General features: G+C 44.1%; 1 protein-coding gene across 1 annotated transcript; it reads left to right on the top strand.

Moving 5' to 3' along the window:
- Positions 1-14,972: 14,972 nt before the first annotated feature.
- On the top strand, positions 14,973-18,178 carry CKS2 (CDC28 protein kinase regulatory subunit 2). The gene is made up of 3 exons (XM_050913318.1): positions 14,973-15,145; positions 16,483-16,610; positions 17,856-18,178. The coding sequence occupies exons 1-3, from the start codon at positions 15,087-15,089 to the stop codon at positions 17,906-17,908; spliced, it is 240 nt and encodes a 79-aa protein (XP_050769275.1). The 5' UTR covers positions 14,973-15,086; the 3' UTR covers positions 17,909-18,178.
- Positions 18,179-21,850: the final 3,672 nt, after the last annotated feature.

Below are 21,850 nucleotides of genomic sequence, written 5' to 3'. Positions count from 1 at the left end.
ATCCCATAGAGCAGGGGGCTTCACATAGAGCTAAACCATCCTGAAAGGATACCTGTGATGTATGGAAAGTAGTAAGTGAGTAAATACACATTTTGGCCTATAGACTGAGAAATGAACATATTCTTATTCACACTTATGATGCGTACATACTCCTTAGTGAACCACTTATAGAAATTCATGCAGAACTAGAAGAATGCAAGGAATTTACGCAAATAACCCACACCTATGCTGCCTCAAATCATGAATCTTCTTTTAACACTAGGCAAACATGTGTGCTAATACGTCATGCATGCAGCAAAGCCAGCAGTTAGTACAGGGTATAACAGGAGCAAGAAGGTGACCAGAGAATCTGCAGGAACAGAACTAAAGCGGCATTTTTCCTAATCTTAAATGGAGGAGGACAACTGAATTCAAGGAACCTATTCTGTCCCTGGCAATTGTCTGCACTGGGAAAATACTAGACAGTTGCTTTCCCAAATAATAGGTCTTCAGCATGTGGTTGCATGTATGATTGCACTGGAGCACTCCTGGTTGAATGACTAAAGGTAACTTGACCTCCTCCCCCCTCATATTTTGGAGCTGCAGAAAGAGGCATCCTCCATAACGCCCAATTACAAATCAGGCAGACTGAGATGCAACAATTGATTGGTAAGGCACAATCAGTCACAGCTATAGATCTCACTCAGAATGCTATAAATATGACATCCAACCATCTCAAAAAAACTGTGATCATGCTTACCAGATGCTAACAACATCCATTTCGTTTAGTTTTGCCTTCTGCACAGTGAAAAATATTGTAATTCTGTAGGAATTACTGTCAAACTCACGGCTCTAATTACATTCTGCCATTTCAAAGTGCTTGTATATGCATTTAATGTTTCCAAAGATAGTCACCCTGAATACTGAAATTCTCTGTTCATTCACAGAAGAGATACAGTATTAATAGCCAATGCAACAGCACCTTAATGTAACACAAATCACCAAGTAAGGTTCAAGCTATCATTTTTCCAAGTTAAAATCTGAGATACACTTATGCAGTTACACTTGTAGTGTTGTAAAATACCCAGCTTCTTCCTTTCAATGAGCTTCATGCAGCAGGAAGAATTCTGATGGAGCCAAAATACATGTTGAGGAATTGCTGATTTTAGATGGAGCTTCAGACTCTTCCCCCATGTCTTTATTTTGGTCACCGTAAAAGTGAAGCAAACAAAAGGACAAAAATAATTTGATCCTCTTACTGTCTAACTTCTCTTGTTCTTTGAAGTGCCAGAGTAGAGTAAGTTCAGCACCTGGTTACTGGACTGTACAATCCATATTGCAATTTATATACTCTTTATCTAAAAAAAATTTCATCTTGAACAACAGTTGGAGCAAAACACATCCTTATCCTGTGACAAGCTGAAACTGGAGCATACAAAGCATTCCATACTGATAAAGCAGTATGTCTTCAACAAGCATGTTGTAGTTAAAAAAGCTCAATCATAAGACTGACTATATTAAAAAAGCAACACATTTAAACAGATTTAAAGCCTCAATACGTAGCTCATCTCCTGGAAACATCACAAAACCCACACTGGGTGAGGCGCTCTGAAACAGGGCAAAGTGATGTATTTTGGCAGTGGTGAGGAATATGTGCTTCTGAAAATCTGGGTAAACTATGGATTCATTTAAGCATCTCTATCAGTCTTCAATGGATTGGTGAGGAGCCTTGCTACCACTTAATATCCTTTGGGAAGATCTCTCCCCTCTCGCACCCCACCCCATCTCCAGAAAGGAGCTAACTTCATTGGCAAACCAACTCTATGAAAATCTTAAATCACCACATTCCCGATTGCCACATTCAGTCTGATGGCTCTATTCTAATTTTACCTTTTGAGAAAGTACAATACTAAACATCCTGAAGGTTAATTTTTTCCACTCTTTCAAATATTAGGGTGAGGGCTTAAATAAGGGATACAGCTTCAAGTTAAGTAAGGCTGTCATTAGTTGTTACTAATTTACAATAATTTACTTTAGTTATGTACAGAGCAGATAAATGAGAGTACTTGTTTAACTAACAGATGATACATTACAGGACTGTTTCCTTTAATTTATCATCAATCATATGGAGCATTTTTATAACAAGTTTATTTTAGCATTATTCCATTCCAAAATTCTTCACTCTAATCTTTTTTTCCCCTTGTGGCTCCATCTGCTGATTGGAAAAATGTTAAAAGGTACCATGGTAACGCTTGCTATGCTATAGGACATATTGAAGAAAGTTTTCAGACTCCTCAGGCATAACTAAGACATACAAAAATGCACAATAACGTCAGAGAAACACTCCGGAGATACTATTTTAGGAGATTCCATAGATTTGTTATTTATATATATATTACATTAAAAAATTTTAATACACAGACAGTGGAAAAAGTGTCTGTCCCTAATGAAAGGCAATTTGGTATTTCACAGATGCAACACATTTTGCTGTTTAAAATACACTACAAGTGCTCTCAAAGTGTGAACTGGCAATTTTGAAGTCTAAACTTCACTGCTCAGCATCCAACTACTGATGTCAATGATCAATGTCATTAAAAGACAAGTGATATGCATAAGGATTAACTTGAGGGACAACAGGTTAATCTGCCTAGGCTTTCTCTCCAGTCAGCAGAAGATTCTTTTACAGGAAAATTCAGAGCACATACTAATTTTGTCTTTAGGAAAGTCCATCTCTATCACCCGAGACCTAGCTGACCAGCTATACTAAGTTTAGACTGCTCTTGTGCCCTTAAAAATCAAACTAGCCCTATCTTCACTGAGGGGTCCCTTGCAGCAGCACAGATTAGTAGCTGATATCAAGCAGGAGAAAACAGAGCATGATCAAGCCAGAGCATTCGTCCCATATGCAGCCTTTCATCCTACAAGAAAAAACACACATCTAGATCCATACTGTGCTTTCGTACTTCTGCCAACTGGAGCCCATGGAGAAAGAACTCCATCTCCTGCTTTCAGGCTGGATAACGAGTCTGAGTTTAGCCTTTACTATTTAATCTTCTTTCTGTTGCAAACCCACCCCACATATGATAACAATGTATAATAGTAATTACAGACCAGTGCCATCTGAATTTTTCCAAAGAATGGGGACTCGTTTCAGATTTGTTTTGCCATTATGCATACATACAAAATGGTAGACCTGACAACACAAGGTCTTTGAAATCCATTTCTTCCAACATGAAATTAAATGGTTTCTATCTGTCAAGACCCAAACTCCAAGTACAACACCGTCTACCCAAAGCATAATAATTTTCGTAAGTAGTTTTTATAACGTTGAACGAAAAAAACTGTAACTCAATGTCAGGCAACAATTAATTTACCTGGTATCCTGAAACACACCCTCCTTACTCCCAGTTTTGTTTCTAGTACCTTCCCAAAACAGATTTGTAAGTCTAAAACCCAAGTACATTCTCAAAGTTTTATGCATTTTATGGCTTTTTTAAACACTACTGTCCCAGATTTATATCCTTACCATACTGCAGTTGCAAACCAAGAGCAGTGACAATATTTATCCCAGTTCTTTCTAAAGACAGCTGTAGGATTTGATACTAAAGTTAGACTCTATTGGAAAGCTACATATACCAAAGACCTAGCAATGGTCTTAACACACAAATTTGTAAGGCAAGTTATCTAAGCTGAGGAGGCTGAAAGCGGAAGCTCTGACCAGGTTTAGATGAATATGGCAACTTTGTCTTGCAGATTACAGTTCAGTGAAGACGTGGCTGCAAGCCTTTTCCACCACCCACCATAGTTTCCACAGGAAATAAAGTTGTGGCACATTTTGGCCAGTCCTTGGTCTGTGCAGTACAGGGATGGAGAGCCCAGGATGCACTCTGGCAGGCATGTCCCACAGGCATAGATGTATGTACAGTGCCACAGTGCAGATTCAGTTAAAAACGTGAATGAAGCTTACACATCCCCACTCCTCCCCCTGCCAAACGCTTGCACTGCAGTGGTTACATTATCAAACACCCCATTCCAGAACACACATAAAGAGACGAACTAACAATATTTTTCTGTCTTCACAAAGAATCAAGCTACTGTCTTCCATAGCCTTTACTGTTTCATCTAAGATTAAAATCAGCATGGCCAGCAGTAAGTTTAGGGAATTTCACAAAAAAACAATTAAGACACAATTCATAAAGTCTCAGCTACCAGCAGTATTTTGAGATACAGTGCATCATACAACCTCTGGCCTGAGGCTGAGGACGGGGAGAGTCACACAGACTCCAGCTCTGTGCTCTACGGCAGGTAGGATGAGCGAGACCAGTGAGTTAGGAGCAGCAGTGCTGTGCTGCAAAGGCAGGTGATTCCAGAATCACAGAGGGGAGGGCGAGATGGAAAAAAGTTTTAGGGGAGGGGGGAAACTGAAATCTTGCTAGCTCCCTCTGTAAGCCGGCACATAGTATTGGTGGGGTTTGAATTTACAGCAAAAGACAAAAAAAGAGGTATTATAGACATGACAGTTTTAAGATACAGCTGAAAAATTTTAGTGTTGGGGAAAAGCAAGGACTAACAGCTCCTTAAGGGAAGGGGCGCTGGGAGTTCAGTGTGACAGCACAGCCAGCAGGTCCAGGGTCCCTGGCCAGGCACAGGCATGCCTGTGACACAGCTGGGCTGGACACAGCTGAAAGCAGCTCCTGCAGGCTGGCATCGACCCAGGCACGGCCTCCCCGTAGCACTGCCTGGGATCCTCTTCCCACCACTGTCACCAGTGGGAAGGGGCCGCCCTCGGCTGCACTGGCTCAGTGGTGGCCCTGGTCCCCACAGCCAGCTCCACCCAGAGGGAGAGCATGCTCCCAGGGCACTTACACTGAGCTGAAAGTACCAGAAGATAAAACAATGTAAGAGAATGATTTCCGAATCTGCTGTCAGTCCACATTTTGAACCTCTGATGCAAAGATCATGCCCCAAAATAAAAGTTTAAAAAAATGATTTGTCAAAAAGGTAGCCTCAAGACCTAATAGCTTGAGCCTGCATGCCTCTCTTGCAGTGATGAGACGTTACCGTGGGAGGAATAACAAGATGCAGGAGCTGCACTACCACACTAAGCCAGCAGAAGCTTTAAGTTTGGTGTGTTCCAGCATGAGAAAAAGCTCATAACATGTATCTAATTTTCAACAGTGGAATAAGACATAAAAAATATCTGACAACTGTTATGAAACAGAACATTTGCTGGCATTCTACTGTTCATTTACATCCTAGTCCAAAATCTGCTGACATGACCAAAGACTTCTCACTGATTTCAGTGGACCCTCAATCAAGTCCATAAGAATGGTTAACAGGTTGGAAGGGAAAATCCCATTTTTAGCACATCTGCAGGCTGGCAAAACAGGACCTGGCTCAGTATCCATGACAACACTGCTGATGTGCTGCTAAAACCAAGAAAACGCATTAAGTTTTAATACTCGTAAAGCCAGCTGAATCAGTTTGCCTGTGTTTCTCTTCTATGAATTTGCTGAACTTTTTATTTTTTTAAAAAGGTAAGTCTGTATATACACGCAGGTAATGATGTAAGATTCAAGTATGGCCAAGCAAGACTTCAGTCAAGGATATTCAAGGATAACTGAAAAAAGGCATGTTCTCCTATGTTCTTCTAACTGCAATAGTTTAGGGCAGAGGCAATCCTTTTCATTAGATAAATGGATACAGCTGGAAAAAAAGAATAAGGTTTCAAACTGAGCATATTTCCAACATAAACAGTTTCAGAAGTGAAGTCACCTGAAGAAGTTCTTTTTTGTATCACATTTGCAACATGGCCCCATGAACAGTGGGGCAATGTAATGCAGAGGTGAGTTTGATGAATGTTTTTAGTCTGAGCAGTAGGAAGGATGGACTCTGACAAAATTTATTTCCAGGTAGAATCTTCTTCCCATCTATGTTACAACTGTTAAAGTATTTTCTGCATAGATACTGCATGGTAATGTATAATGGGAGAGTTTAACGGGTGGATATTTTTCTTTAGATGAATGACTAAAAAGTTAGGAAGATGTCGGTTAAGCACTAAGAAACGAAAAATATATATACTTAATTGTGAACAATAAAAGAGGTTTACCTGCCAAGACAAATTCAAAGTTCTGTGTATCCCTTGCAACAGATGACTGTTCTACTACCTAAAACAAAGAAAGAAGGGAGTCACCAGGAACACTGAAAATTGAGACATATAAGCAGGGATAAAAAAAAAGACAGAATTAGCTTGCAAAATGCAGGATTCAAAACCATGGGAAAGAATTCAAATACCTATTCAGTGCAAGGGAAATATTTGGAAATAAGCAGAACTGAAAATGACCACTGGAGAACAACAAATCAGATGAGTTTCCATGAAGTAAGGTAACAGACTTAGTGAAGTCCTGGGATAATACATACTCACAGAACAGAAAGAATGATATAAGCCCACATATGACTGGCAAAATCAGTCCAGGAACAGTGTATTTTGTTCAGCACGTGTTTATCCCACAGAAGAGCAGTAAATAGTGCTGTGAACTGAAGCAAGATGGCAATACTGAATATAAAACGTTCAGCTGCACTTATTCTATCAGGGAAAGGACGGTAATCTACATATCCAAGAAAGATTATAAAAAAAATCAAGGACAAAGGAAAAGTTCAGGCTGAGGAAAATACAAAAATATTAGAATATGTAAGTAGAATTCATTGTTCCCAAAGTTTTTGAAAACTAAGTTCTGTTTAACTGCAATGAAAGAAAGATTTGATTCAAAATGCCAGAAGAAATTGACACCAATTAAATGCATTGCATTTGATCCCAGCTCTAGCAAGTAGTCCAAAAAGGCCACAGCCCTGGGCCTGACTCATCACTGAGGCTTCAGTGTCACCTGCAGAACAGAGGAGCGAGGCGAAAATCTGGCAGATGTGTGGGTGGCTCCCCAAAATGGGGAAACCCTGCTGCCTGACAGGACAACTTTTTAGATTTTTATGGTAAGGGGGTGGGAATTCTGGTCCTCCATGTTTATTCTACGACATTTAGACCCTCCTACCTTCCAAACCTTTGTAAATGTTCCCACACCGTGACACAGGTATTAATCACAAGAGTGTTATTCTTTGAGATGAAAACATACGTGCTCTCTGCCCATTATCTGCAAAAATTCTGTTATCATCCACTCTTCTTCAAACCGTTAGTGCACCAATTAATACCGTCTTAGCCAAAAACTGCAAGTACTGGCTTTCAAAGACCAGCTTGTTTGTCATTTAACATGAAATCAGTGAGCCCTCCAGTGGCTATGTTAAACCTTACATTGTTACAATAACCACAAGAAAAACTATTTGTGTATGTGTGGTTTATTCAGATTCCATTCAATTTCATTTGAATTCAGCCATCTTCTACCTTTTTAATTAAACAACACTTTGTAGCAACCTATTAAAAGGCTTTATAATACTTGCAAATAGATGTATTTTCAGCTCACATACATTTGCTTTCCCTCCTGTGTATGTACAAAATTTACAACTGATTCATTTTAAACATTTGAGTAACTTCACAGAAATCAATGAGGAATATTTACCTAAGGAGAGCGGAGGAAAAAAAGTCTACGCACTGGGCTCAAATTCAAAACCCTAGCCTATAATCCTGTAGTATATAAATCCTACCTCTGGAAACCACAAACATCTGGGACAATGAAGAAATCATTCACAGGCTCTTCCAATACAAAACCCAGGACGTGGCAGATGTAACATAAACAAAAGACGCTTGTTCTCATAAAGGAACTTGTTCAGCCACGGAACTCCTTGCCACAAGATACTGTGGAGACAGGATGTTTGGTCCAAAGATGACCAGAACATTCATGAAAAAAAATCCACCTGGGCCTGTCATTTGCAAAGAAATCCCTCATCAGTAATCCCTAGAGTCTAGAGTAATCTGGGAATGCATCATCACATACTTCTCCGACTCTTACACTCTTCCATTATGGAAGGCATCCATTATAGGAAGTTGCAGAGATATGTTTGGCTAAAATGACTTTTTCTCAGGTCTAGCACTGACGTTTTTAAGTTTAAATAAAACCTTTACTCAAACTATTTAGCCACGGTGTCAAAAATATCCAGTAACTGAAGAACTCTGAGATTCCACTACACATTTTTTGCCATTGGTCCACTTTGAGATACTGCCACGTTGCACAGCCTACAGGAAAAATCTGAGCAGGATTGTGCCTCATTTGACAGCATCTTCTTGTGCTTGATTCTCCAGTCATTATACAGTACCATCCTGAATTTGTTATATGAGCATTGGTTGCTATGGAAATCATCATCTGCTAAATTCAGCATTATTGATTTTGTTTAATATGGGAATACTTCAGTGTGGCGCCTTTTCAGATCTGAGCTGGAGTCTTTAGACAAGGTTCTGATCACTCCTCTCACACGAAAATCCATAGAAAGAGAGTTAGAGAGAATTAAATCTCAATGAAAAGACACAGATCAACACTAGCCTCCAAGCTCTGCAAGGATCTGAATGGATCACAGACATTCTGTATCTCTACACCCACCCTGCAAGCTGGGCTCTTCTATGACTTGGGAGTAATTTATTCAAGAACGCCTTCAAAATGCAGTTCTTGAACCAGCGCAGGTACTGGAAGGAGCATGCATCATAAATGGCTCTGTTTCTCAAGTCAGTTTATCCTCTCTCAGATGGAAATCCTCAGTAATTCATCTAGGTTATTTTCAACACTTACACTAGCTTATTTACAGACAGCTAAACCATCAAAACACAGCATCATTCTTTAATCTCTCCAAGACCTGGTTCACATTTTTGTGTGAACTGAAAAACACAACAAAAATAAACCATTTTCTTCATTAACTGCAGGGAGGTTAATTAGCACACAAACAACTCTGTGCTTATGAAAATGTTTTTCAAATTGAGTAAGGCAATAAATCCAAATTTAAGTATCTAAATTGAGATAAGCTGATTTTGAAGATCAAGTCTGCAAAGACAAATATTGTTAATATTACACATATGAGTAGCCTGATTAGGTCTGTAGGATCAGTGCTTTGAGGATTACTGGGGTTGTGAAATACCAGGCAAATACCATATAAAGCCAGAAAATAAAATCACAGTCAAATAAAAATTTAGTTCACTGAATATCAGAACTAAGTACGACTGATTTTCTACTGACTCATGGGTTGTGAATGACTGGCTTTACCATCTCAGAAGGCAGGCACACCAAAGGCTGAAGGATATTTACCACTAAGACATTCATACAAAGTCTTTTTTCCCATGTAGATTCTTTGGTGTCTAGTAAGGTATGAGTTTAACTATAACGTCATCCCCCATCAGAGTGCTTCTGCTCTATACGGCCACCTGTTATCATGAAACCTGCAGTAATTTATTTATCAACATTTCTGTTAAGTTTTACCAAACCAGCCTATAGGTTCAAAAGCTAACTGAGGATCAAAACCGATGGGGAGTACAATTGTTAAAGCCTTGCTTCCATAGGAAACACTAAAAATATAAAAGCGTAGATAACGGTTCATCAATACATGTTATAAATGTGATTCACACTCAAATTATTCACAAATTATTAACTGTGTATATCATTATGACTCATGAAGACAGTACAAAAGATTCCTTGACTGTGATCTTGCTGTTCTATTCAGGAAAATACATTCAACTATCCGACATTAGTGTTTTATAAGGACATGTTTGAAAACAGAATTGCAGTAAAAGTACATGTAACTTGAATTTTTCAAGTATCTCATAGAACTGAGCAGAAAAAGCTGTAGAGAATTATAATCAGAAATTGCTATGCACACAACATATGGGAAACTTTGCAACTTCCCCTTCTGTCAAAAAGCACAGAAAATATTTTTATCCACCATAACTTACATCCTGAATTCTGTATATGCAATAGTAAGGTGCACATGGGCCCTTCATTATAACAGATTTTTATTTATCATAGCCCACATAACTCTGTGGATGGCCTTGGTCACAAGCAACAGGTTACACAGAGGATTTGAATCTGCTCCTGTCTAGATATATGAAATCAATTAAAAAAACCACCTTCATAGTCCATCTTCAGTGCTGAAGAGGCCCTATGCTGACTACAGTCATGCTGTTCTCACACAGAACGCAGATTACCACTGCTCAAAATTATACGCGCCTCCATAACAACTACAGAAGACAGAGGGAGAAGCAAGCTCAAGAATATACTCTTTATGCTTTTGCCATTTTATCTTGTGTTTCAGCAGCAAGAGCTAATCAGACGGGGCTTTGAGCAGAAGCATGCTTTGCAGCTGAACAGCTCACCTGTTTCTCCTAACAGACCTATGCCCCTGAGGCTATGCGGAACCCTTTTCAGTCTGTACTATGGCAAACTTCTTTGATACACGCTTCGATACATGCCTTCAACACGCTGAGGCACGAGTGTATGGTAAGAGCTAGTCAGCAGGTTTTCTCTTTAATAAATGTAGATATTTGTGGTTTCATTCATTTCTGACCTGGTTCAGAAGCTTGAGTCAGGATCTGGATCCACCACCTAATAACCCTAATTCCAGAAACTAACTTCGTTGAATATGAAAATGTATTAAAATTCAAATTAAGAGATCATTCTAGAGCACTGGAGAGAAAAAATTACTGTTGTTCTACAGCTTAATACTGGCAAAAGTTACGATGGGAAGGCATAACTGACACAACCACAGAAAGCAGGCCTCAAAGAAATCACTGATCAGAGACAGGATCAGTTGGGCCTAAAACATTCCTGCAGGATGTATTTTTTTCTGAAATGCTCTAGATAATTAAATTAGGCACTGGTAGGAAATGTTTCCTAAGGTCTAGCCCAAAGCTGCCTTGACAAAGTTTAAGCATTTTTGTTCTCTCCACACTGGATACAGAACAGTTTATTCCCTTCTTTGCAGCGTCACTGTCAGTGCCTTTGTGTACAACATTCTGAGGAAAACGCTGAGGAGCCCTGTCTCACGCAGTATCACACAGCGTGGCTGAGGCTCGAAAGGACCTCTGGAGGTCATCTGCTCTGACGTCCCTGCTCAGAGGGCCACCCAGGGCCCGTTGCCCAGGACCATGTCTAGACGGCTTTGGAAGACCTCCACGGATGGAGGCTCCGGCAGCTCTCTGGGCAACCTCTGCCAGTGCCTCCTCATCCTCACAGTAAAAAAGCATTTCCTGATGTTCAGGAGGAACATCCCATATTTCAGTTTGTGCCCGTTGCCTCTGGTCCTGTCACTGGGCACCACTGGACAGAGCCTGGCTCCGCCTTCTTTGCACCCTGCCTTCAGGTTTTTATATAAATTGACAAGGTCCCCCTTGAGCCTCCTCTTCTCTAGGCTGAACAGTCCCAGCTCTCTCAAGTCTTTCCTCATAAGAGACATGCTCCAGTCCCTTCATCATCTTTGTGGCCCTTCATTGGACTCTCTCCAGTAGCTCCATCTCTCTCTTGTACTGGGGAGCCCACAACTGGGGACAGTACTCCCACACTGGCCTCACCTGTGCTGAATGGAGGGGAAGGATCACCTCCCTGAACCTGCTGGCAACACTCTTCCTAATGCAGCCCAGGATATCATTAGCCTTCTTTGCTGCAAGGGCACATTGCTGGCTCCTGTTCAACTTGGTGTCCACCAGGACTCCCAGGTCCTTTTCTGCAAAACTGATCTCCCGCTGGGTGGTTCCCACCATGTACTGGTTCCTGTGGTTGTGCCTCCCAAGGTGCAGGACTTTGCACTTCCCCTTGCTCAACTTCATGAGGTTCCTCTCAGCCCATTTCTGCAGCCCATTGACCTGGCAGCACAACCCTCTGGTATATCAGCCACTCCTCCCAGTTTCGTGTCACCTGCAAACTTGCCGAATGTACACTCTGCCCCATTTTGCACATCATTAATGAAGACGTTGAACAGGATCAGACCCAGTATTGACCCCTGGGATACACCACTAGTACGGGCATCCAAGCAGACTTTGCGCCACTGATCACCACCCTCTGGTGCTGGCCATTCACCTCACTGTCTGCACATCCAGCCCATACATCAACAGCTTCTCTGTGAAGATGTTGTAAGGGACAGGCCCAAAGTGACTATACTGTTAAGCCCGGGAAACACCCCAAAAAATGATTAAGTCATGGAGAGGGGCCTTAGCGTCACTTCTCTTGATCTGACTGATGGGTGTCTCAACTACTCCTGAGCTGGAGTGAGAGAAGGCTCCAGAAGTCCAGGGCCTGGGGCCAATAAATAGGGGCAGGTCGGCGCCCCACGTGGGGACTCTCCACCCCGAAGGGCCCCCGTTGGCTGGTCCAACGCTGGGTCCAGGATCGGTGATCTCTTTGTCTCTTTCTCTTTTTTCTCTCTTTCCCTTTTCTCTCTCTCCCTTCTCTTGAAGTTGCTAACATAAGGCTTACCTCGATTTCATGCAAAACAGCATAGCTTAGGTACACATATATTTCGTGCACGGGCCAACGCTTACAAAATACTCATTTTATGGAAGTTTCTCATGTTCCTCATTAAAGTTGATGTTTTTGTACAGACCTTGAGCGTTGTCTCACCTTAGTCCAAACCGAGGGGATTTGCGAATCTGAGTCACTCTCCCCTTCCCACAGGTGGGATGTGACAGATGTTATGGGAGATGGTGTCAAAAGCCTCACTGAAGTCTAGGCAGACGATGACCACCACTCTCTCCCTGGCTCTGCCAGGCCATTTCGTCACAGAAGTTTAGCAAGTTGGTCACCGTGACTTCCCCCTGGTGAATCCATGCTGACTACCCCTGATGCTTTTCTTGTTGTTCATGTGCCTGGAAATGATTATCAAGCTTAACCATTCAGCAAGCTTAGTACTTTATTTCAGTAATTTTACAAATGATATCCCTAACGTTAAGGTTTTCCTTTTAGGAAAAAGATATCAAATTAATAGTGGAAATTCACAAATTCCTGGTACTGTTGCATTATTTATCATTCACCAATGTTTTTAAGTCTTGTCACTGAAAAGAACTGATGAAAGAAGAAGCTGAAATGGCACTCTGGTACTAAGTAAGATCCTCTAACCCTGGATTACTAAAACCAGTATGTTGGGTTTGTTAGCTCTGCCAGTTGCCTGACAAATACAGTTCTTCAATCCTGAGGAACAAGGATTTTCAAAATAATTTGAGGGATCTCAAAGAAAATTGGATGCATATCTGCCTAAGAATCCTTTTAATCCTCTTCAAAATTATGATTTGGTATAATTACGAGTATTTGCAATAGTTGCTTTAAAGGGACTCTAGGCTTTCACTTCCAAGTGAACTCAAAGGAGGCTTATACATAAGCTTCCATAAAGGTCAATTTTCTCTCATGTTCAATATGCACGAGATAACCTGAAAGGTTACAAAGGTGGCACATGCATGAAATGTCTTCCATCCAGCAGAACCCCTTTGTCATGGCAGTTTGATCTTTTTTTCCATTACTACACAACGCCATTCTCTGCCTAAGTATTCAAAAATAACAGTTGTGCTGCCTGAAACTAAGCTAAAAAAATCACACTGTGCTTTGAATAATCCAACCAATACCTTAGAAAACTTGCAGGTGGTTTGTACTTGTATGATCATACTGGAACTGATATTCCTGCTGAGGATCTTTGTTAATGAAAGGAATTTCACACATTTAATTACACCAGTACAAAAATACTGACTTCATTTTGCCTGTAAATGACCTATGTCAACATGCCCTAAGATGCAGTCCAGTTAAGAGAAAAATATTACCGCTAGATTATGATAAGCACTCCTTGTAATGGCTGTAAGGTGTGACACTGGTTTAAACTTTAGCATTTAAGACATCAGGCTGCAGTACCAGTAAAAACAATGCTGCTAAAAACAATGATCCCTACCCACGCATGTGTGTCAGCACTTGCGCCTCACATGACTTCAATTTTTTTTCCCCCGTCAGAACAGTTTTCAGACAGACGCATTACACAATCACAGGCAATATCCACGTTTCTGGTAGCACCATGAAAGCAGAAAATGAAACTAGTCATCTTTTACTACAGAGGACCAACAAGGAGAGGAGACAACAGCATACTGTAGGCAGGGGGCACAGAAGATGAAGAAGCAAGCAACGGTGAGATCGCCCTTTCTGGCAACACTCCCACTAAGTTTATCTCATCTCACAGGGCAACTACACCCACGATAAGCCACTGGAGTTTAGGAAAGTGCAGAATTCAGTATTTACCTACTGAAAAAGCCTGATGCCAAAACCAACATTCATATCCTAGGCAAGCTGCTACTTAGGTTTTACCACGCAAGTATGTACTGTGCTATTTTGCTGGGTAAGAACGTCGGTAAGCTGAAATCCTGTCCACATACCCCACACAGCTCTGAACACACCTGCACACCATGTTTATTTTCTGTTTGCACTCTGAGCAAGCAGCACGTCAAGCACTACAGACGCGACGGCCTTTCAACTCAGGGGAGCAGCCGTGTTTGCGCAACAACCATAGTCCAGCATACCACGAGCTCACAAAACCCGCTCGTCCCCGGCGCGTGCAGTACACAGGGCGCACCAGGGCACGGCACACATTTAATTTCAACCTGAAGCTTTACTAAGAGGCCGGAGGAGGCGCCCTCCCGCTGCCTGCCATGAGCAATCCCCTGGGCACCCGTGACGGCAGCCACCTGCGCCGCGAGGGCCGCGCCAAGCAGATCGCGACACCGGCAGGGCACCTGTCACTAACCGCCACAACCGCCTCACCCGCACCCCCCCCCTTACAGTCTAGAAACTGCTGGAACCGCCCGCGGCCGGCCGCGGCTGGCCAATCACCGCGCCCCTCCACCTCACGCCCGCCCTCGGCAACGCGCCCCCGCCCCGCCCCGCCCCGCCCCGCCCCGCCCCTCTCCCAACCGTCATCCCCTTACGTAAATGATCCCCTGCAGCTTCCGGGGATTGGTGGGAGGGCGAGCGTTCGAGTCACGCGGCGGCTCGGCGTGCGTGGCGGCGCGGCACGCTATTGGCTGGCCCGGCACCGCCAATGAGAGCTGAGCTGTTGGATTCAAACCGAGCGGGGCGCGGAAGCGGGCGGTTAGTCTGCGGGCTTGTGCGTGAAGAGAGCCGGTTGGGTCGTTGCTGCTGCTGCCGCCGCCTCTCGCTATGGCCCACAAGCAAATCTACTACTCTGACAAGTACTTTGACGAGCAGTACGAGTACCGGTAGGAGGCTGTGGGAGGGCCGGCTGAAGGGATGAGGACGGGGCTCCTGCCGGCCCTTTCGGAGGGGGGCGGCTTGGGCGGGCGCCTCTCCCGGGGCTTGTGCGATGCCCTCGGGGAGTAAGCTCCGCCGGTGGCGGCAGTGAGCGTGGCTCTGGCCTCCGTGGGGCTAGAAGCCTGCGGGGAGGGGCCGTGCCTTGCCTCTTCGTGGTGGGATTTTGCGCAGCTTTTGACCAGCTCGGGGGGGAGGGGGGTAGGTGATTGGAGTGCTGGTCTCGGCGGGCCCGTCCAGGGCGATCGTTCGGTGAGCGGGCAGCGCAAGCCCCAGCCAGAGGGCGCTGAAGGAACCAGTGGCGGCGCGGCGGGGCGAAGCGGCTGGGGCAGAGCTGGGCTTGGGCGGCGCTGCCGGCGGGGAGCGCTCGGCCCCTGCTGACGAGAGTCTGGGGGGGGGGGGGGGCAACCGCCGCGGAGCGCCAGCCCCATCCGCCCCGCTGGTGGCGGTAGCGCTAACTGCGCTGGGCAGCGGCGGCGCCTCTCCTGGGGGAGGAGGGAGGGCTTGGGCCGTCCGGGCTGCCTCGGGCCCTGCCGCCTCACTCGCTTAGATGCCGTAAGGAGCTGAAGCAGGGAACTCGAACCCTTGTGTTCAGAATGCTCTACGCTGCTAAGAGTAACGTCGCGTACTGTCTCAATTCGAGCTCTGAATGTGGATGAAGCATACGTTTTGATTAACGCATCAGCTCTGAAGGCAGTTTGTAAGGCCACGTCAAAACATAGCACCAATCAATGTAGTTTGTAAAGCGTTCGAGACAGTGCTTTATCTGCTAGTTTTCAAAGCTATGTTATAGCACCAGTCAGTTCTGGATTATAACTAATACTGTTGAAGTACAGTTCTCTAGGCTTACCTGAAAGCACTACTACAAATCAGCTTTTTTTCTCTTCTGTGTAGAGATCTAAGTGTCCCTCTTACCAGCTGACTCTTACGATCTCAAAAACAAGATTGAATGCTTTGCTTTCTATTAAGTGATACAGGAACTTGGAAACGTGGGGAGCAGGCTGTAGGTTTCTCCTCAGCTGACAGATCAGGCTCATAAGTGGTGTTAGTGTTCTGTCTTTCTAAACCAGCACTGTATAGCAGACAAAGTGATTTTAAACTGGATTCTGGGACAGATGCTTCATAATGAAATTAGTGGTATCAGTCAGTGCCCTAGGCTTCTTTATAGGGAATGCTGGTATTCATAACTGAACTTGTTCACTGTCTTTCAGTGTAGATCTGTGCAAGTTTTCTAGTGTACACAAGCATTAGTGTATGTAGTGTGTGTTTAATAATTAAACATCTACAGACATGTGATGCTGCCAAGAGAACTTTCAAAACAAGTGCCAAAATCCCATCTAATGTCTGAAGAGGAGTGGAGACGACTTGGTGTTCAGCAAAGTCTTGGCTGGGTTCACTATATGATCCATGAGCCAGGTAAGCACATCTGAACAGAATTAGATGAACAAAAGAATCTAAAACATCAACTGCCTGGTGCTCAGCTGAAGTGTGTAGTGCCTAATTGCTCCTGCTGTGGAATCCAGCTGGAATTCACTACTGAATGTTTAGACTCCTCTTTATCTCCTTGCTATTTCAGCCATTTGTCAATAAAGGCAACATAACAGCCTTTATTTTAAACCTTCACATCTTGTTCCCAGAACTGCAAAATGCTAGCCTTGTCCTACGTATGTGTGGTCTATCAGTAGACAAAACATGCCAGCCTGGAAACTGTTTCTACCTCCGCCTGTAGAAGCAGGCTTCTTGTGAGTTCTTGAATAATGTTAGTATCTCAGTGACTGAACCAAACTTTACGTAGCAGCATATCTTTAAACCATAAAGCTGACACACCTACTTTTTGTACAGAAAATTAATAGATGCTCATGTAGACAAGGTTCTGTATTAATGCTCTGCAAAGTCTATGGTATAGTTCGAACTCTAGTTATACAGCCTACTAAAAGCAGCACTTAAAACCAGTCTTTCAGCTAATGGCGTGTGAAGCCCTAAAACTCTACCAACTAGGATGTACTGAAAACAGCCATTCAAGATAACTTACCATTGACAAGCCTGACTAAAAAGTAACTGGTGATAGATGAATTGCAGCAGCATGGAGTTCCAAGTTTCTGAAGAACCAAGTGAAGAAACTAGTGTAACCTTCCACTGTTTCCCTTACTGGGGCACCTTTGATACTTTAGGCTTTTTTGGAGGACTTTACAATTGTCAGATGAATAATAACATAAGCTGGCTGTATTAACTAAAGTGGCTTTTGTTGATGCCTGACACTATGTACCTAACAAGGACAGCATCAGCAGTTTGTTAGTCTAAGTTACAGTAACAAAGCTCATCAAATAGCCTAATGTAGAGAGACAGAGTTAGTACCAATACTAACTAAAAATACTCTGTATTTTTTTCCCAGTGCTTCCTTCCTGTAAGTATCTTAAGTTTATGATACTGCCAACATTTGGTATAAAACTTTCAAAAGCACCTGTTTGACTGTTGTAAGGTTACTGCAAAGTTGGTCTGTTAATACTATGCATGGGGCTATATATGTCGACTTGACTTCTTAATCTGTTTATTATTTGACAGCAAGCTTCAACTATTGTTCAAGACTTCTTAAATGGAAGAAACCCCTGTAATCAAGACTTAGGGGACAGACTGACACTTTGTTCAATTTTATTTCTGCAGAACCGCATATTCTTCTCTTCAGAAGACCTCTTCCAAAGGATGAGCAGAAGTGAACCATTGCCTATAAATCTTCTCCTAAATCTTCTGGAACTATGTATATGAGTGTATATATGTTGGTAGTATTCAGTGAATACTTTAAAATGTACAAAACATACATCCATACCTGTGCATGAGCTGTATTATTCACAGCAACAAAGCTCAGTCAAATGCAATTCCAAGTAGGCTGCTATGGTGTTCAAAGAGTGATGAACTTATCTTCTTTACTGTTAATGTAAGTGCCTGTCTGACTCTTCAGTGAATTTTATTAAAGTTTACGTATTGCATGTTCTGACTAGATGATCACTTGTTACCTGTATTCAGCAACTTTTGCACTCAGCTTTTCTGCTGAAGTGTAGCATGTTCGAATCCAGTGGCTCACCTGTTCAGTAGCAGGCATAAAGAAATAAACTCTATTTTAAATGCTCTATAAAACCTAAGTGCCTAGAGTTCTAATTCACCAGATAAAACAAATATTCATTGTCTAACATGTTAAGAGTACCTACTATAGAAAAAAACTAACCCTGTGAACCCGTTTTGTTTCTTGGCAATAGTTCTTTTGCCCCTTAGGCCAAATTTCCTAACCTTGATTTAATTGGGAACTGCAGGCAATCTGAAAAGAAAGCTGGCAGTGATAGGTAATACCCAGACTAGCTTCTGACATGCTCAAATTGTGGGACTCTGTAGTTGATGCAGGTTATAATGAGATTAATTATTCTGTAATGACTACTTGTCATCCTACTTCTCATGAGGTGTTCAGCGATAGCACGCAAGGGAATGGCTTAATGCTGTGTCAGGGGAAGTTCAGATTGGATAATAGGAAAAAGTTATTCATGGAGAGGGCGGTCAGGCACTGGAAAAAGCTCCCTGGGGAAGTGGTCATGGCCCCAGGCCTGTTGGTGTTCAGGAAGTGTTTGGACAACACTCTTAAAGATATGGTTTAACTTTGAGGTTGCTCTGTGTGGAGTCAGGAGCTGGACTTGATCCTTGTGGGTCCCTTCCAATGCAGGATATTCAATGATGACTTGGTATAAACTTGTCTTAAGATGTTAGGTAGTACTTAATACTTCATAGAGATATTTTTATGCTTGTTTGCTTTACTTTGGTAGTACCAGTTCATCTTTCTGCTGCAAACTTTTTAGTCTGGGGTTTTAGCCTGCACTTCCTGTCTTGCATCCTGTTTTTTCTGGGAAGCTAGCTTGTACTCTGTAGGCAGTACAGGTTTAGAAGTGTTGTCAAAGTAAACTGAGTGCTTTTCATCTGACAAAAGCAGCCGCTGGTTGTAGGACAGTATGAACTCAGTTTTCTCGCCATATAAAAGGTCAGGGCTAATATAGTGGGACTCTGATCAGTCCTTTTTTAGGAAGCTGTGTGCCAGCAAAAGTGAGCTGCTGGATGGACTCGATCTGACAAGTAATAAATTGCATCAGAATGGTCACTGTGGCATCTTGGGACCCTGTACCAGTAGCCATACAATCAGATTTTTTTAAAAAGGTGCTTCAGTATAGTTGGTGTTTGAATAACTCTGTGCAGTACCAGTGGTTGTGTCTGGTTCATTTCAAATGCAAGCTAGCATTACAGCTGTATAGGACTTGGAAGGCCAACAAAAACAGGAGTGTCTGCATGTGGCTTACCTGGTAAAGTACATGCTCTCCCTGTGTAATGTGTGCTTGCAATTAAGGTGGTCACGATGATGGGCAGTGGTAAGTAACCTGCCAAATCTGGTGAGGAAAATAACCTCCTGGTCTTTCCTCTACAGTTGCTGGAGATGTCTACCTTGGTGGTGGTCAAGTGGTCTGTAACAGGCTCTCAGCGCTGAAGTGTAAGACTTTATGCTCTTACCCCTTACAGTGGGGCTCTCCAAGTGCCAAGCAGACACCTTAACTAGAACCATCAGTAAGAATCTCGTTGAGCTGTGCTTAAGCCACTCTTGTCCCCACGGCTTTACCACCGGAGCCCTGGGTGTTGCCTTTTGATGTCCCACTGCCACTGGTGGCCCTTCAAAGGCCTCCTGCTGAGCTGTCGCCTCTAAGCGCGTGCCTTTGGGCTCTGCCGTCCCTTCTCCTGCGGGACGGGGCTGAGCTGCACGTGACGGCGGGAGGGCTCAGACAGGATCAAGCCCCGGATGCTGGCTGTAGCTGCTCCCTCAACGCCGGGGCCGGGGCCGCTCCCCGCGCATGCGGCGGCACAGCTCGCCGGTTTCTCCAGCTGGCGACCGCAGGGGACGTGACTGCCGCAAACGTTTGCCGTCCGCTGCCCCGCGCTCCGGCGGCGCGTGCCGCCGCCTCGCCTCGTCGCCTGCGCCGCGGGGGCGGGGCCGACCCGCCGCTGCCCCTCTCCCTCGGCGGCGACGTCATCGCGGCGCGCCGCTGCGCCGAGGCAGGGGCGGCAGGGAAGGGGGCTGCGCTGGGGGCGGGGGTCGCGGCCCGCCCACGCCATGTCTGCGGAGCGGCGGCCGGGCTCGGGCCGAGGCGGCGAGGTAAGGGCGGCGGCGGCAGCTCCTCGCAGTCCCCCGCTCCCTCCCCAAGTCCTTCCGGCCCAGTTGCGTAACGGGGGTGCGGAGCCGCCTTCAGCGAGCCGCCGCCTCCGCCGGGCGTGGGACCGCGGGCGGCCTGCCGCGGCCCGCGGCGAGCTGCCTTTCTCTCACCGGGCAGCCGGGCTGGCGGAAGCCGGGGTCTGCCCGCGCAGGGGCGGCTGCATGCGGCCCCGCCGGGCCGAGCGCTCCGCCTGTCCGCGGGCCTCTGCCGGGGCGGGGCGGGTGAGTGGCGCCGCGCCTTGAATCGGCCTTTGGTTCAGGGCAGGGGCGAAGAGTCCTTCTGGAAGGGCAGAACCGGGGGGGAGGGTCGGCTCAGGTTGGTGCACAGCGGGTCACTTCCCACCGCTTGGGAGGGGGAACCCCAGACGTGACTTCCACTGAGCTCAAGTAGGAAAACCGCTTCTTATTCAGGGAGTGGAGACTCTGCTGCAAGGACAGGTAGACATCCCAGGCGCTTTAAAGATGGGCGCACGAATTCTGACTGCTAACAGCGGCGTTGCGTTGCACGTGGACGTATTTCCTGGTCAGGCTCGGGGGTCCGTGAAGTTAGTGATTAGCCTGCAATCACAGTTGCTTCCTGTGATACACTATGTGTTTAGTGAGTAAGGTATTCTCAGTAATTGTTCAATAATGCTTTGCTTTAATTACCTCCCAAGCTTATGCTTTCCATATACGTTAGTGTACTTAACTGTGCCAATTTCACGTTTTATTTGTCACTGTTACAATGGATATTCGTTGTATATTTGGATCTGCCAGGTAAATTCAGAAACGGAAGAGTTTGCAGTAATGTGTAATTTACGTTAGGCTGTCACAGCTCTTTAAGTGTTTATGATACAAGTGACTGCTGAGCAACTAGACTATGCAGGGAGTCCAGTTTATATGCTCAAGCATTGAAATTACCATTCAGATATTTTTAAAAGCCTTGTGTGTTACTCAGTTATTGAAATTGGCTTTGACAAGTGAAAAAAATCCCAGTTTTCATGTAGTGTGTCTGTTACCCCAAAATACATGATCAGCTGTAGGAATGACTTGTGGCATGTAATAGGGTGAGTAAAGCTGTGTGACGCTGTAACGGCAGTAAATACTTTGAGTCTCATTTCAATGTCCTTCCATATATACCTATCCAGTTTCAGCCGATGGTAATTCAGAACAAATGGAAAATTCGTCTTAATAGATTTGTGTTGTGCCAGAAATGGAAAGGCTATATAATTAAGTATTCATTTCAGACAGACTGCGTTAAAATACAGACATACACAAAGCCATTATTGTTACTTCCAGAGTTTGATTTTACAATAGTGCTAGTATACGTTACGAGTTTTAGCTTACATTGTTCAAATCTACAGTAAGAATTTGTATATTAGTGTTTACTGCATCTTGTGTTAAGCAAGCCTCTGTCCTTTCCATAACTGACCTTTGTGAGTAT

The sequence above is a fragment of the Gymnogyps californianus genome, chromosome Z (genome assembly GCF_018139145.2).
Source record: "Gymnogyps californianus isolate 813 chromosome Z, ASM1813914v2, whole genome shotgun sequence".
Lineage (NCBI taxonomy): Eukaryota > Metazoa > Chordata > Aves > Accipitriformes > Cathartidae > Gymnogyps > Gymnogyps californianus.
The sequence above is the reverse complement of the archived record's forward strand: the minus strand, read 5'-3'. Positions and strand labels throughout refer to the sequence as shown.

Coding starts and splice junctions, on each gene's coding strand:
- CKS2 (XM_050913318.1), top strand. CDS start 15,087: ATGGCCCACAAGCAAATCTACTACTCTGACAAGTACTTTGACGAGCAG. Junction 15,146..16,482: donor GACGAGCAGTACGAGTACCG/GTAGGAGGCTGT, acceptor AAACATCTACAG/ACATGTGATGCTGCCAAGAG. Junction 16,611..17,855: donor CTATATGATCCATGAGCCAG/GTAAGCACATCT, acceptor TTATTTCTGCAG/AACCGCATATTCTTCTCTTC.